Below are 14,744 nucleotides of genomic sequence, written 5' to 3'. Positions count from 1 at the left end.
TTTTTTTTTAAATTTTTATTGGAGTATAGTTGATTTACAATGTTGTGTTAGTTTCAGGTGTACAGCAAAGTGAATCAGTTGTACGTATACATATCTCCACTCTTTTTTAGCTTCTTTTCCCATATAGGTCATTACAGAGTACTGAGTAGAGTTCCCTGTGCTAAACGGTAGGTCCTTATTAGTTATCTATTAACCACCAGGTGGCTGGGGGATGGGCAAGATTCTAAAACCTAACCAGGTGTCCCCAACGAGCAACCACAGCTGGAAACACTTGGCTGGGAGACCCTCCCCCCAATTACTTCCTAGTTTTTCAACATCCTCCTGGGAACGGGACACCATGCCACCCCCCACATGTCTGTCGGTTGCTGGGTCGGCTCAAGTGCCACCCCCGGGGGATGAGGACTGAATGCAGGCGTAGCCTCCCTTCCAGTGGTCCTCAGCCTTGGTTTGCAGTACTGTCATCTGAGGCTCCTATTACACAATTCTGCCGCCCAGGTCCACCCCAGCCCCATCAAATGAGGCTCCCCAGGGATGGGGCCTGGGAATCTGTACTTTTAGTGTCCCTGCCTTACACAAACAGACGTTGCTTCTGAAAACTCGCCTCTCTCATTTTGTAAATCACATCATCCTCAGAACCCCAGAGAGTCACTTTCCAAAGAAATATCGTGGTAAACTCTTTTGAGATGAGAACAATCTCCCTCATCTGTTTTGTAGCCCAGGTTTTTGTGTTGGTGTATTTCACAGGGGACCCCGCAGGGCTGTTGGAAGAGTGGAAAGATAGAGGAGGGGGCTGGGGGGGGTCCTAGGGTGCACCAGGGGAGGCGAAGCAGACCCGGGGCTCCGAGGAGAGGCTGGGAAGTGGGGTGCACACTGCTCTGGGGTTCAGGGGCTGTCCCGGCTCTGCCCCTCCCTCCCTATGTGACCCTGGTCAAGGCACCTGCCCTCCACCTCAGCATCCTCGCCCAGATCTGAATGTGGGATGTGCCACCACCAGCCCCGCGTGGTGACCAGGGGGAGGAGGCGGCTGGACTGGCCTTGGGCACAGCGAGGCCTCCCAACCCTGCTGGGCTGCAGAGGGGGCTTCAGGGAAGCAGAATCCTCCCCAGCGCTGCCTGCCTCTCCCCCCCCGTCCCCAGCTCTCCCCAGGCTCTGAGGAGGACGAGGTCCACGAGGGCTGCAGCCGAGAGAACCTGGGCCGGATCCAGTTCAGTGTCGGCTACAACTTCCAGGAGTCCACGCTCACCGTGAAGATCATGAAGGCCCAGGAGCTGCCAGCCAAGGACTTCAGCGGCACCAGCGACCCCTTCGTCAAGATCTACCTGCTGCCAGACAAGAAGCACAAGCTGGAGACCAAGGTGAAGCGGAAGAACCTGAACCCCCACTGGAACGAGACCTTCCTCTTTGAAGGTGAGGCTGTGCTGCCCCTGTCCCCAGAGTCCCCCTCTTCCCCTCCTCCACCCCCCCGCCCAACCCTCCCCCCTCCACGTGACCACATGCACAGACGCACACGTACAGGCACGCGCACACGCGCGTACCAACACACACAGGCGAGTAACTCGGCCCAGTTAACCTGCTGCGTGCCGTGTCCAGCTGGGATGAGGTTACAGAGCTGAGTGGAGCCAGCATCACAGCCAGAGGCCGAAGAGGAAAGCTGGGCCTCTGCCCGGACACAGGACCCATCCTCAGGCGTGCAGGAAGGAAGGGAGGTACCACAGGATCCAGAGGTGGGGCACCTGCAGTGACCATAGTGTAGTGGGTAAGAGCCCATGGCCCCTTACCATGGCCCAGGCTGCCTGAGTTTGAATCTCAGCTCTGCCACTTACTAGCTGTGTGACCAGGGGCAAGTTCCTGAACCTCTCTGTGCCATGGTTTCCCCATCTAAAATAAAGATACTAGTGAGGGTTAAACAACTCAGTGAATTGTGAAAGCACTTACAGCACCCAGAAAACACTTTATACCAGTTTGTTAAACACACGCCATCGGCTCCCCTTCTCTGACCCCTCCCCCTACTCGGGACAGGCCCCTCCAGATGCACAGGAACAAGAGCTCTGAACCATGCCCCAGGGTCCTAGAGGCAAATATCCTTCCGCTCTCCTGCAGGCCCATCTTTATCTCTTGTCTCTGAGGATTCAAGGTAACCAGGAAACTGGGTGTGTGATCAGGGAGTGATTTCTGTCCCAGGCCCTTTGGGTGCCTGGACCCCACTTAGAGAAACCATTACCCTTTCCTGACAGCCATGTTCAACCAGTGAGAATAAATCCCTACAACACCAACTGTCTGGTGCCCTGGCTCTTCAGAACCTACAGTGTGTGCCCCAGGGAATCAGGAATCTTCCCCATCTGGTGTACCAGCCACTTGATACCCCACCGCTTCAGCTGGCACGGTGACAGCCAGCTCACCCACTAAATAAATCATTGAGGGTGAGCTAGTGAGTGCTTGTTCGTTTCTTCCCTCCTCAGTTCCGCATGGGAACAGGTTTAGAGATGGCACAACCAGTGAGAGGCTTGGCTGTCTGTCTGCAGGTGTATGTAGCCAGCTGGTGGGGTGAAATTTATGGGCAGAGCCCCAATCCACTGATCCCTTCTGCAAACATTTACCCAGCATCAAGTGTGGGCTGGGCACTGTCCTGGGTACTTGGGGTACAGAAAAGAATGAGGAACCATTGTGACCCTCAAGGCATTCCTTGGTGGACACAGACGTGTAGATGATTAAGCCATACATTGCATGACAGATGCTGCAAGAACCCAATATAAACTCCCCTTGGTGGCGCTGAAAAACATTTCCCAGAAGAGAGGCCATTCACGATGGGTTCTGATGGATGAATAGGAGTTTGCCAGATGGGAGACAGCCTCCTCTGGTGTTGAAGAGAGCTGACTCAGGCTCAGGGACCTCTTGGAGCCTTCAACCTTTCCAGAACACTTGTCCTCATGCATTTTACCTGAATGGATGCCCAAGGTCACCTGGGGAATTCCCTGGCAGTCCAGTGGTTACGACTCCGTGCTTTTACTGCCAAGGACCCGGGTTCAATCCCTGGTCAGGGAACTAAGATCCCACAAGCCACGCAGCGTGGCAAAAAAAAAAAAAAAGTCACCTGGACAGGTCCCTGGGGTACTCCGAGGTGAGCAAGACATGGCCCATAACCCCCCTCAATATGAGGAAGAGGCCCTGAAGGAATTCAGAGTCTTGGGGCTGAGGGAACATAGGATTTCCTCTTCCAGTGCACCTGCTCTGGTGAGAGGTAACTCTGTGCTTCTAGCGTCTTTTGCAAAAGGTGCGAGAATCCTCCAGAACCCTTCCTCTCCCTTCATCTTCTCCACCAGTTGAGCTAAGGTAGTAAGTATCCTCTCTTATTCCTGCTCACACCCTCGTTCAGGATCTCAGCACCTCAGGCCTCCAGGCTGGCCTGCACCCACTGCCCCCCGAGGCCAGCCCCTCCTCTGACTAAGCCTCCCAAGGCCGTGACTCCAGCTTCAGACCTCCCCCGGCTCCCTAGTATCTACCATCCCATCCAAGCTCCTTCCCCTGGCTCTCCGCTCTGGCCTCATCTCCTGCTCCAGCCCAGCACACTCCATGCCCTTTCGTGGGCATTTATTCATTTGTTCAATTATTGATTCACTTAACAAATATTTAATCGAGTGCCTACTATGTGCCAGGAACAGTGTTAGATGCTGGGATCCGGTGGTTGAGGACAGAGATGCCTTCCTGGAAATTCTGGCCTAGTGGGAGAGTCTGACTCAAGGAAACATAAATCTCTAGTACAGCCTGTGATAAATGCTGAGAAAGGAAAGTGCTAGTGTATAAAACAGGGGATCTGACCCCATCTGGGACGTCAGGAAAGAAAGCTGAGACCTGACAGAAGAGGATAGGCCAGGACGGGGCATGGTGGGGCCGGGGCAGGAAAAGCCAGGGTGGGTGGAGCTCAGTCATTGAGTGAAGAGCGGTCACAAGATGAGCAGGGAGAGGACAGCGGGCCAAGTTGTGGAAGGACTTGAAGCCAAGGCAAGGTGCACGGCTTTTATTCTAAGTGCACTGGGAGCCACTGAAAGGCTTTCAGCAGGAGAGTATCATAATGTGATTTCTATTTTTAAAAGATCACTCTGGCTGCCGTGTTGAAAGGGGGCTGTAGGAGAAAGTACACAAGCGGGGAGGGCTGTTTGGAAACTCTTGCAACTATCTAGGCAAGAGGTGCCGGCGGCTTGGATGGGGAGGTGGCGGTGGAGACAGGGACAGCTGCCGGTCTGATGAGGAAGGACAGAAGGACTGACTGATGCATCGGCAGGAGGAGGAAGGGGAAGCGCAGAGTCCTAGGACAGGCGTCTACTGCTTTTTCTTTGCCTTTTCCATCTCCCTCTGCCCTGAGTCCTCCTGGGGCTTGCTTTCTGCCAGCTGTGGCCATCTCAGGCAGGGCCACTTGCCCAGACTTGTCTCAGGACGATTGGCAGTGGCAGGGCTGCCCAGAGAGCAAGGGGGCCACTGCCCAGTCACCGAGACGGACACGTGATGAATCAGTGAATGAACGGTCCCAGTCTGCTCTTTATTAGCTGTGGGACTTTGGGCAGGTAAGTTAAGCCATCGGAGCCTCGGTCTCCTCATCCGTAAAATGGACAAGATACCATCCACCTCGCAGAATTGTCAAGGGAGACAGATGAGACCATGACAGTCCTTGCTAACATTTCAGGAAGGCCTGAACGTGGGTGTTGCCGGCTGCACCCAGGTGGGGTGGCAGCAGGAAGACACAGGGCCAGCCCTCCCCTTCCTCCCGGGGCCGTCCTGCCGAGGAGCATTGTCCTGCCGAGGAGCGTTGCCCTGCCCCGGCCCCATGTGGCCACTCTGTCCTGCTCTTCCCCTGTGCTGTCTGTCTCCCAGGTTTCCCCTACGAGAAGGTGGTGCAGAGGGTCCTCTACCTCCAGGTCCTGGACTACGACCGCTTCAGCCGCAATGACCCCATCGGGGAGGTGTCCATCCCCCTCAACAAGGTGGACCTGACCCAGATGCAGACCTTCTGGAAGGATCTGAAGCCATGCAGCGATGGGAGTGTAAGGCCCCACCTGCAGGTCCTGGCTGGGAGGCTGGCAGATCCTGGCCGGGTCCTAGTCCCTTCACAAGCTCAGGGAATTGGGAGGGTTATGGGTGGGGCAGGGAAGGTGGGCGGGCCTGACGGAGCAGAGTTCCCACCCACAATCTCAGGGGAGGCTGGGCTGTGATAAAGAACCTGGGGAGCAGGGCCCAGACCTGCCGGATGAGGGGAGACCAGGTGTGCATCGGTGACAGGCAGAGGGGGCGGGTAAGCACCCAGGTCCAAGTGGAGGGGTCCTGGGGTGGGGGTGGGGGCCTCCCCTTGTCCCCACAGCCCTCTTGTCCTCCCTCCCAGGGGAGCCGAGGGGAGTTGCTCCTGTCTCTCTGCTACAACCCCTCTGCCAACTCCATCATCGTGAACATCATCAAAGCCCGGAACCTCAAAGCCATGGACATCGGGGGCACGTCAGGTGCTGGCGCTTCTCGCAGCAGAGGGCACATGGGCCAGGGAGGTTCTGGCGCACGGGAGCCTCGCTGCATGTGGACATCAGGGTCCTGGCTGTGGCCCTCACCCTTGTCCCCCGTGCCCCACCTCCAGTCCCAGCTCCTTTACCCTAGAGCCCTGGCGCTGTCTCTGGAGCGCCCTCAGGGTCAGCATCATCTTGGATTCTGTCCTTCCCAGAATCAGGAAGAAGGCGCACACGATGGTGGGGAGACCTGGGTGCTAGTCCCAGCTCCGACACTACTTGCCCGTGACCTCGGGTGAGACCTGGCCTCTCAGTCTTCTCATTCGTGTTCACAGCAGGGCGCTAGGTGATGGCTAAGGGCCCTCGCGGCTTCTCCATCTGCTGATCCCCCAGATCCCCCTCCTCCTTCCTTAGGGCTTTCCTCACCCTCTGGGGAAAGCGCCCAGCCCCTCCTGCCCCAGCTTCCCCCTGCTGCTCCTCTGACCCTTCCCCCACCTGTCCCCCAGACCCCTACGTGAAGGTGTGGCTAATGTACAAGGACAAGCGGGTGGAGAAGAAGAAGACGGTGACAATGAAGAGGAACCTGAACCCCATCTTCAACGAGTCCTTTGCCTTCGACATCCCTACGGAGAAGCTGAGGGAGACGACCATCATCATCACCGTCATGGACAAGGACAAGCTCAGCCGCAACGACGTCATTGGCAAGGTAGGGGGGCACCCAGCAAGGGTCTGTCCTCAAAAGAAGCAGCCGGGGTAGTGGGTGAGCACAGGGCTGGACAGCAGGAGAGAGAGGGTCAGTCCCTTCCCCTGTCAGGGCCTCCGTTTCATCTCAAAATGAGAGGATTGGACGAGATTCTCCCTAAGTGTCCTACTGTGGGTCCATCAGTTCAGGACAGACCACTGGAAGAGCAGGGAAAGGAGGTGGTAGGAAAAAGTGCCCTGGATCCCCAAAAGAGGGTTTTCTGGACAGGACCCTCTGACAGGGTAAGGACATCGGAGCAATGTCACCCAGAGTCCCGTCTGTAGAGGGTGAGCTGCGTGAGGCAAGTATTGAGAGCTGTAGTCAGGCTCCAAAGACCTGGCTTTGGTTCCCACCTCATCTGCTGTTCAACAGCTGTATGACCTTGGGCAAGTCACTTGCCTCTGTGAGCTTCAGCGTTCTCATTTGTAAATGGAGCTGCTAATACCAACCCTACAGCACCTCACAGGGTGGCGTAAGAATTACCTGAGATACATGGACATTCTCCTTGTAGAAAGTGACCTCTCCTCTTCATATATTAACTCCAAATCCATGCCTGGCCTTGAGTTTTTGCAGGATACGGTTCTGTGACATAAACGCGTCCACTTTTCTACTTTGAAATGTCTATTCCTGTGTTTGTTTATGGCTTAGTGTTGAGAGTATGTGCTTGATAGTCATACTACCTGGATCCAGGTGCCAGTTCCACCTCTTAACAGTCATAACCTTTATGAGCCTCATTTCCTCCTCTTGAAATGAGATTAAGACAATCCTAACCTCACAGTGTGCTGGGAGGATGAAATAACACAGGTGAGATGCTTAGCACAGAACTTGGAACATATATGTTAGCTACTATTATAATGAGAGTTATTCTTGAAAAGTTCTTAGTAAGGGCATGTGTGTCCATTTAGGCTTGGAAGTTTGACCAGGAACAGTGCAGGAACCCGGTGATCAGGGCAGGCGGAGGGGAAGGGTAGATGCCAGGAGCAAGTAAGGGGAGAACATGGATCACCCAGGGCACAGCCCTGTATGAGGGAAATGAGAGGGGGTGACCTGGGCACCCACAGGGAAGGGGGCCGAGGTGGAGACACCTCTCAGACAGATAGGAATGGAGAACCTAGCTGCTGGGGGTGGAAGAGAAGCAGCTGGCCCCAAAGTGGAGAGCTGGCCCTGCCTGCCATCTAGCAAGGCCCAGGGAGTATGACTTGCCGACCTGTGGTCACAAGTGGGACAGGTCCCCAGGACAGCATCACCCACACCCCAGTGGGACTATGTGTTCTTAGCAGGACCTGCTGAGCCCTTCCTTGACGAGCTCAGGCCAAGTAACCATACCTACTTCTAAGCTCTTCTGAAGCTTAGCCTTTTGGAGTTGGGTGTTCTTTGGATACCACTTATAGCTCCTTTTGAAACAGTCCTACCTTCTGTTGGCTGAACCAAGGTGAAGGTGGATTTGTTCTCACTTTGGTCTGGGTAGCTTAGAGAGCCCTATGCTCTTAGCTAATCACCAGTCACAAGGCCGGTGTCAGCCTGGGGATCATGCACACAGCCCTCCGAGTCTGTGAGGCCCCTAACACAGAGGCAGGTAGGCTTGGGCCAATAGTACAGAGCCCAAAAGACCTAGATTTAAATCCCTCTGCAACACTCATAAATCCTGTGACTATGGGCCAGTCTCTTAACTCTCTGTACCTTAGTTTCTCCATCTGTAAAATGGAGATAATAACATACCTGCCTCACAGGTAAGGATTTGATGATCTATGTATATAAAGTCCCTAGCTCAGTGTCTGGTGTGTAGTAAGTGCCCAGGAGGTGGGAGTGATTGTCAGTAAGGAGAGATAGGCCATGCCCAACAGGTGGGAGAAGGAAGGGTGTGGGAGAGAACTTCCCCCATCCCCATCAATCCCAAACCACAAGAGTCTGGGAGTCTAATTCGGAAGGGCCAGACATGCCCAGGCTCCCGAGGGGAGGCACAACAAGGAAAAGAGGGGGGCCTCTGTGGGGTAGGTTGTCACTGCAGGCAGAAGCCCCTTGGTCCCCATGATCACAGGCCATTGTGGAAATGGAGTGTCACCACCATTGACACTCCATTTCCATAATGACACAAGGGGCAGCGCCTCAGAGAGTGCCACTAATGCTGTCCTCTTCCTTTTCTCCCCAGATCTACCTGTCCTGGAAGAGTGGGCCCGGGGAGGTGAAACACTGGAAGGACATGATTGCCCGTCCCCGGCAGCCTGTGGCTCAGTGGCACCAGCTGAAGGCCTGAATGGGGCCAAGGGAGGCCCAGGGGCCAAGGGCCTGGGTCCCCATCATACCCTCACCACTTTATGCACAATGCCTGGCCTGGCCCCCCTGCCATGGGTGAGGGAAGGATCCTGAGGGCTCGGCCAGGGAGGGGTCCCAGGAATCCAGCCCCATTTCTAGGGAGAACCAGCCCCATTCCCCACCGGTCCAGCTCTGGGGGAGGGGCTCTGGGAGCCATTTTCCTGCTTTGCCCCTTTCCTTCCTGACTTGCCGATACTAAAGAAGTGGGGGGCGGAGCACGAGAGCCAGACGGGCAGACGAGCAGATCCCTCCAGAGGCCCGCCAGGTGGGCACGGTCCCCCGTTTTCTTTAAGGCAGTGCCTGGAGTGGAGAAAGGCCGCCCCCTCCCCAGCCCCCAACGTGGGCCCAGGAGAGGGGAGGTCGAGGCGTTTGGCCCCGGCCCGACCAAGAGAGGCCTGTTCCAGGGCAGTTTCAGGTGCCGGCTGGGCCCTGAATGCCGAGGATAGTATATAGCCCGCTCCGGGGTCCTGGAGCCGCAGCCCTGTGTACTTGTGTTGTGTTCACCGTGTGTGTGTACGTGTGCGTGCGTGCGTGCGTGTGTGCGGGTGGGAAAACTCGCTCCCTGTTTCCCTGGGGCCCGCAGTGCTGAAGACGATGCAGAGAGGGCAGGGTTTCGTGAAGTGAGGTAGGGCTGGAGGCTGAGAAGTCAATGCACAGAGCCAGGGGGTGGGAGAGGAGAGGCAGGGATGGATGCAGGGTGGGGTGGGCAAGAGGGGGCAGACAGGAGCTGGGCTGAGAGCTGGGCTGCCTCCTTCTCCCCCACCCCCGCCGCCCCAGAACTCTCCACTAGCTCCTTCCCCAGCGATTTCGTCTCTTGAACATCAGTTCATGCCTTTCAGGCACCTACTGTGTGTATCGCATTCCACCAGGACTCCCCTGCTCCCTTCTGTCTCAGGGGTCCCAAGCCCCCACTAGCTCTCTTCCCTAACACCCTCATCCAAAGGCACCCTCAGCCTTCCCAGATGTTGTATCCCAGCCACGTTGGCAACGTTTGCCACGCCTTCCAGCTTCCTTCCCTTTCCTCGTCTCTGTGCAGACCTCCCCACCCACACACCTCCACCCCTCCATCCCCTGTGCTCATAGACCTTCCCTTTCATCCCGTCGTGGTCTCTGATCTTCCATCACTTGACCTTCTCCAGGGCTTTCCTTTCACCTTTCCCACAGCTCCTGGTCCCTCAGAGCAGCTCCTTCTGCCCCTCTCCGTTCAGGCAGAGGCAGCAGGGAGCATTCCAGGATTCTGTGAGTTTTGAGGTTGCCCCCACACAAAGAAGCTGTGGTTCCTCTGCCTCAGCTACTGCAGAGGCGAGAACTGGCATCCCCTTGGAGGCAGCAGATTTCGGGATGATCCCTGCTTAAGCCCACTCACCCCCATGCCGGTCCTGGTATTGATGCAAGACAGCTGGTGACAGCCTCAAATCCAGGGGTCCGCGAGCCTGGGCCTGACATTCCTGGCACACACCGCGAGGTGGCGCCCTGACACTACAGTCTGTGGACGAGGTCTGGGAGCACAGTGCAACCCCAGATGGGTCTGACACCCCAGGAAGGAGACTCTGGAAAGGGTGCCCCACTTAGCACGGCAAAAGCATAGGCAGTCGGGAACCATTTTCCTTAAGTAGACTTCCCTTTGCGCTGAGCGTTTGCTCTGTGCAGTAGACGCTCACATTTTTGCCCGTATCAAAAGTTTCTTACCTAGAATCTCACGCCCCCGCCCCTACTCCCTAACCCCAAGGATCTAGAGGAATATCATACAAAGTAGGTGAGTCATTTTGTAGAGTGAAGAGTGCTAACGTAAAGCAGTCACCCACATTCCTTGTAAATCCCAATTTTTCCATATTGTAGCTTTGCTTAAAATGGGGGTCTGCCCCAGTGGCACGGTCCTTATCGGGCAGGCTGGGGAACCAGCCCCCAGCGGGGACTGGAGGGCAGCGACCCCGGAGACAGTGGAAGCGAAGAAAGGGTGTTGTTGGAAGCTTTGAGAAGCGGAGGGTATCGGCCATCCTCCATCCCTCGCTGGAATCCCGTGCCCCTCCACGCCGGAGGCCGGTGGGAGAGCGATCCCAGTCCCAGGCCCTGGTGTCTGCTACAGAGCACTCGGGGATTGAACCAACTTGCATTGAGTGGGCGGGGCAGCTGCATCCCCGTTTTCCGAGCCCGGTCCCCGAAGCTCTTAGCCAATCACATAAAGAGAGCGTCTCCAGGCCGTGCCCGTTCCAAATCTGACCCCACCCAAGCACGTCGATGAACCGGACCTGGGGTTCTCCAACCGCGACGGGCACCCTGAGCTCCGGGACGCGGGGGAGGGGTGGCAAGTGGTGGGCCAAAGGCAGGGTGGGCTAGCAAGGGAAGCAGCGGGTGGTATGGGGTGAGGGTGGGGGCGGTCTAAGGCTATAGAAGAACAAGGAAAGGGGGAACTTGAGGGTGGGGGGAGGGCCCTCGTGCCCTGTCACCATCCTAGGACCTTGGACAAATCACCCACACTCCCGGGGCCTCAGTTTCCCCATCTGTAAAATGATGGTAATAATACTTCACCTACCTCATAGGGGAGGTTGTAAGGCCGCTGTCACCTGACCTGGGGGTGGAGGCAGGAGGATTCTGAAGGTGCTACCCGTGAGTAAAGTATTATTACCGTAGCCCGAAGGCAAGGCCCGCCTTCCCCGCCCCCCACAGAGCCTCCAGGGATAGCTGAGGCCTGCCTGGGCCCATCTATCTCTTCTCCACTGTGTCCCCGGTCCCTTCATGAGCGGTCATCTGCCATCTTCGTGGGCGCCCTAGACTTAATCATTATCTTATTCAGGTATCCTTTCTTGTGACCATCTCCCCACGTAACTGCTGTACAAATTCCACCTGCTCCAGGACCCCGTACCTGCCCACCGGCGCCAGACGCCAGGGAAGGGACAAGGAAAACAGCCACAAAAAAAACCAAGGGAAGCCCCCAGAATCCCCAGCCCCTCTGGGGTCCCAGGGGTGGGGATTGGTGGTCGCTGTTTGTATTGTGTTTGAGTCCTTGAGTGCAAGCGTTTTATAAAAACAACAACAACAACAAAAACCCACTATCACAAAAAAATTTGCAGCGAAGAGAAATGAAGGAAAACCGAAGAAAAAAAAGGAAAAAAAGAATCATACAAAATTTTTCCACCACACGCACCCTCTAAGCCAGCAAGATTTCCTCTTTGCAAAATCATATTTTTGTGGGAATGGGCCCTGCTTTTTGTGGCAAGGCCTGTTCTGATTAATAAAGGATCGTGAAAAAGTAGGGCCTTGGCTGTTTCCTCCGTGGGTCCTAGCTCTCCCTCTCCTCCCAGGGGAAGAAGCAGTGGGGTGAGGGGATGGGGAGCCTGGGGCTGCATCTCCCCTCACCTGTCACCTTTGGGATTTGGCTTCACGGGTGATGAGGCCCTTCCAGCCCATCCTCAGGTTGAGCATATGAGCCCACCAGCTACCCAGAAAGCAGAGGAGCAGCTATACCCCCTGGATCAGGCCTAAAGCAAGGCTTATTGGGAGTGGAGTCTACTCGGGGCCTGAGGGGTGCCCCTCTAGCTCACCCAGCCCGACATCCCCTTCCTCAGTTCCCAGGGGAACCACCCTCCAAGGCAGGTCAGACAAACCAAAGGGAGACCCTCCACCTTCCCCACCACCACCTGAACTCTGGCTGGGCCACTGTTGTTTCAGGCCAGCACGTCCTCCTCCTTCTGTTCCCTGCAAAGCTCTGGGTCTGTTGGCTGGACCTGCAGCTTCTCTCCATTCTTTTCTGGTTTCATCCTTTAGGATTGTTAAAAGTCTCTCCAACTCAAAAGCACCCAAGGCCAGTCCTAGCCTGAGGACCTGGGAAGCTGGGCCCCAGTGTCTTCCTTCTCCAGACACAGTGGCCCCGGGCAAGCTAGTTCCTTCCTCCTGGTGTCAGTTCCCTCCGTCCACAGAAGAGCAATAACCATCCCAGCCCTTTCCCCTTCCCTCCCACACACAGCCCAGGAGAAGCTGAGGCCTGGCAGCTCTCAGGGTGCTTCAGAAGGAAGGTGCTACATCTGTTACAGGCACACAAGAAATGAGTGCCCTCTGTTGTCGTGTGTCCCCTGCCCACTCCGAGTGAAGGGGCCACCGTGCCTCCTGCACTAAGTACCCCCACCTGGAGCTGCCCGTTTTCTCCCCTTCTGCCCCATGAATTTCCGACAGCTTGGTTTAAATGTCCCGTTAAAAGGTTCTGATCTCTGGCTCAGAGATTGGAGGGAGCCCTAGGGTCTGGGAGGTAGCCTCACGAGCACTCCTTGCCAGGACTTCTGTTCAGGCTCGCTCTGGAAAAACTAGGCTTGAAAGCAGGACAGCTTGGCCTGGCAGAGGTGGCAGCCCCATGCCATGGGCTCCAGGCCTCCTCCTGGCCTTTTTTGCCTTCTCCTGCCTCCACTTCGGGGGGTCTCTCTTCATCCATGCCTGCAGAGACTCCCCATCCCTCCCTGTGGCTGGGACCAGTGCCCTCTGGTGTTCTTTCTCCTGCAAGTCCCTCCTGGATTCCGCTGCTTTCTGGAAGGCCTTCTCAGGCCACGTCCTGCTCTCCTCTCCCTCCCCAACAAAGACAACCAGAAGGACAACGCTTGAACACGCCCCATATGCCCCAGCCCGTGTCTCCCCAACCATCTGTGTCCCTTGAAGATGCCCCGCTCTCTGTGTCTGTGTCCTGTGTGTATGTGTGGTGTCACCTTTAGATTGTGAGCCCCCCTGGGCAGAGATCCCTGTCTGAATACATGTTCTGGGCAGCGCACTCGGGTGTGCTAATAAATGTCCATCCTCAGAACGAGAGTGCCCAGGTGTCTTAAGGAAGCTCTGGGGCGATGGCTGAGCAAGCTGATGTGGTGGCATTGGATGCGAGGGAGGTGCTTCTGGGCAGGGCCCCCAGGTCCCGAGCACCTTGTTCTCCTGCTTTCCGAAGCCCCTGAGCGTGGATGCGAAGAGGGGGATGGCAGTAACGAAGCCAGGAAAGGATCCAATCTCTGCTGCTCCGTCGGCCAGCAGGTCTGGCTGTTGAGAGGCCCCGGGAGGAAGACAGGCTACGATTCCCACTTATTCCACACCCAGACCTGACCACCAGCCATGGACAGAGAGGCTCTCCCTTGGCGCGGATTGAGCATTGGGTTAGGAGGCCTAACACCCATTCATGGGCAAGTCACTTTCCTCCCCAGGCCTGTCCCTTGCCCCATCGCTGCCTCTGCTCTGGCCTCACCACAGTCCCCACAGCCTGCCTTCCTGGTCTGATCTGCCAACTCCCTTGGCCTCTGCCCTGCTCCCCCATGGCCCACCCACCCCTGACTGTCCCCCCAACAACGTGCGGAACCGTCGATGTGGCCACTGTTACAAGCGCCCCTACAAAAGTCATCTCCCTTTCTCCCTTCTCCCCCAAGGCCAAGTGAGAAGTCCCCAACAGGCAGATGGGGGTGGGGAGCAGGCGGGCTAAGACTCCTAATACAGTGCTCTCTTCATCACCAAGGAGAGCTGTGACGCCCAGCTTCCCCGGCAACAGCTCCTTTCCTATCCTAGTCTCCCCCATTTCTACATGGAGACAGAGACCCTCAGTAGCGCTCTCGAACCAGGCATCAGCACCCACTTTAACCCAACTCTCTAACTTCCCGAGAAAGCGGCTCCTGATAGTGAAGGGCAAGCAAGCAGCAGAGCTGGTTCCCAGGCCCGTAACAGATTTCTCTCCTCTGTCCCTGCGGAGAAACTCGGCCTCAGCAGCCCTGCTTGGCTGGCGAGCGGCTGTGGATAAGGGTGCCGTCCTTGACAATGCAAAACGGCACAGCCCTGTGTGCCTCGGGATGGCCCAGGGGGACTTATCACAGGGCCTTTGCCCGGATCTAGAATCCTCCGGCGAGTGCAACGGGGGAAGAGGCACAGGGAAACAGACCAGGGAGAGGAAGGGAATCTGGGCTGGCAGTTATTCCAGGATAACTGCGCCTCCCCTGCACCCCGCTCCCCTACCTCTAAGATTTGCATAAAGGGAAGGTGGACAAACACCAGGTTGCATGGAGTGCTGAGCTGCAGCATCAGCTCTAAATAAACCCAGCTCCCTGTGTGCAGATGGACAAACTGAGGCCTGGGGGGCAGGGAGGGGCATGACTTGCTTAAGATCTCCCGGTCAATAGTAGAACTAGGACTGAAATCCATGCTTTCTTTTTTCTTTTTTTAAATTAATTTTTATTTATTTATTTTTGGCTGTG

At 56.2% G+C, this 14,744-nt stretch overlaps 1 protein-coding gene across 10 annotated transcripts in view; it reads left to right on the top strand.

Moving 5' to 3' along the window:
- Positions 1-13,291, top strand: part of SYT7 (synaptotagmin 7) — a 63,416-nt gene extending 50,125 nt beyond the window's left edge. For 7 of the 10 annotated variants that reach the window (XM_036861248.1, XM_036861245.1, XM_036861247.1 and 4 more), the window contains 5 exons: positions 1,137-1,407; positions 4,867-5,036; positions 5,372-5,486; positions 5,990-6,189; positions 8,375-13,291. In XM_036861248.1, the coding sequence (XP_036717143.1) occupies positions 1,137-1,407; positions 4,867-5,036; positions 5,372-5,486; positions 5,990-6,189; positions 8,375-8,479 (861 nt within the window). In that variant the 3' untranslated portion in view covers positions 8,480-13,291. The remainder of the gene's footprint in view (positions 1-1,136; positions 1,408-4,866; positions 5,037-5,371; positions 5,487-5,989; positions 6,190-8,374) is intronic. The other 3 variants (XM_036861254.1, XM_036861252.1, XM_036861253.1) reach the window with 1 other exon arrangement.
- The last annotated feature ends 1,453 nt before the right edge of the window (positions 13,292-14,744 follow it).

The sequence above is a fragment of the Balaenoptera musculus genome, chromosome 8 (assembly GCF_009873245.2).
Source record: "Balaenoptera musculus isolate JJ_BM4_2016_0621 chromosome 8, mBalMus1.pri.v3, whole genome shotgun sequence".
In the NCBI taxonomy this organism is placed as follows: Eukaryota; Metazoa; Chordata; class Mammalia; order Artiodactyla; family Balaenopteridae; genus Balaenoptera; species Balaenoptera musculus.
This window is presented reverse-complemented; position numbering and strand designations above follow the sequence as displayed.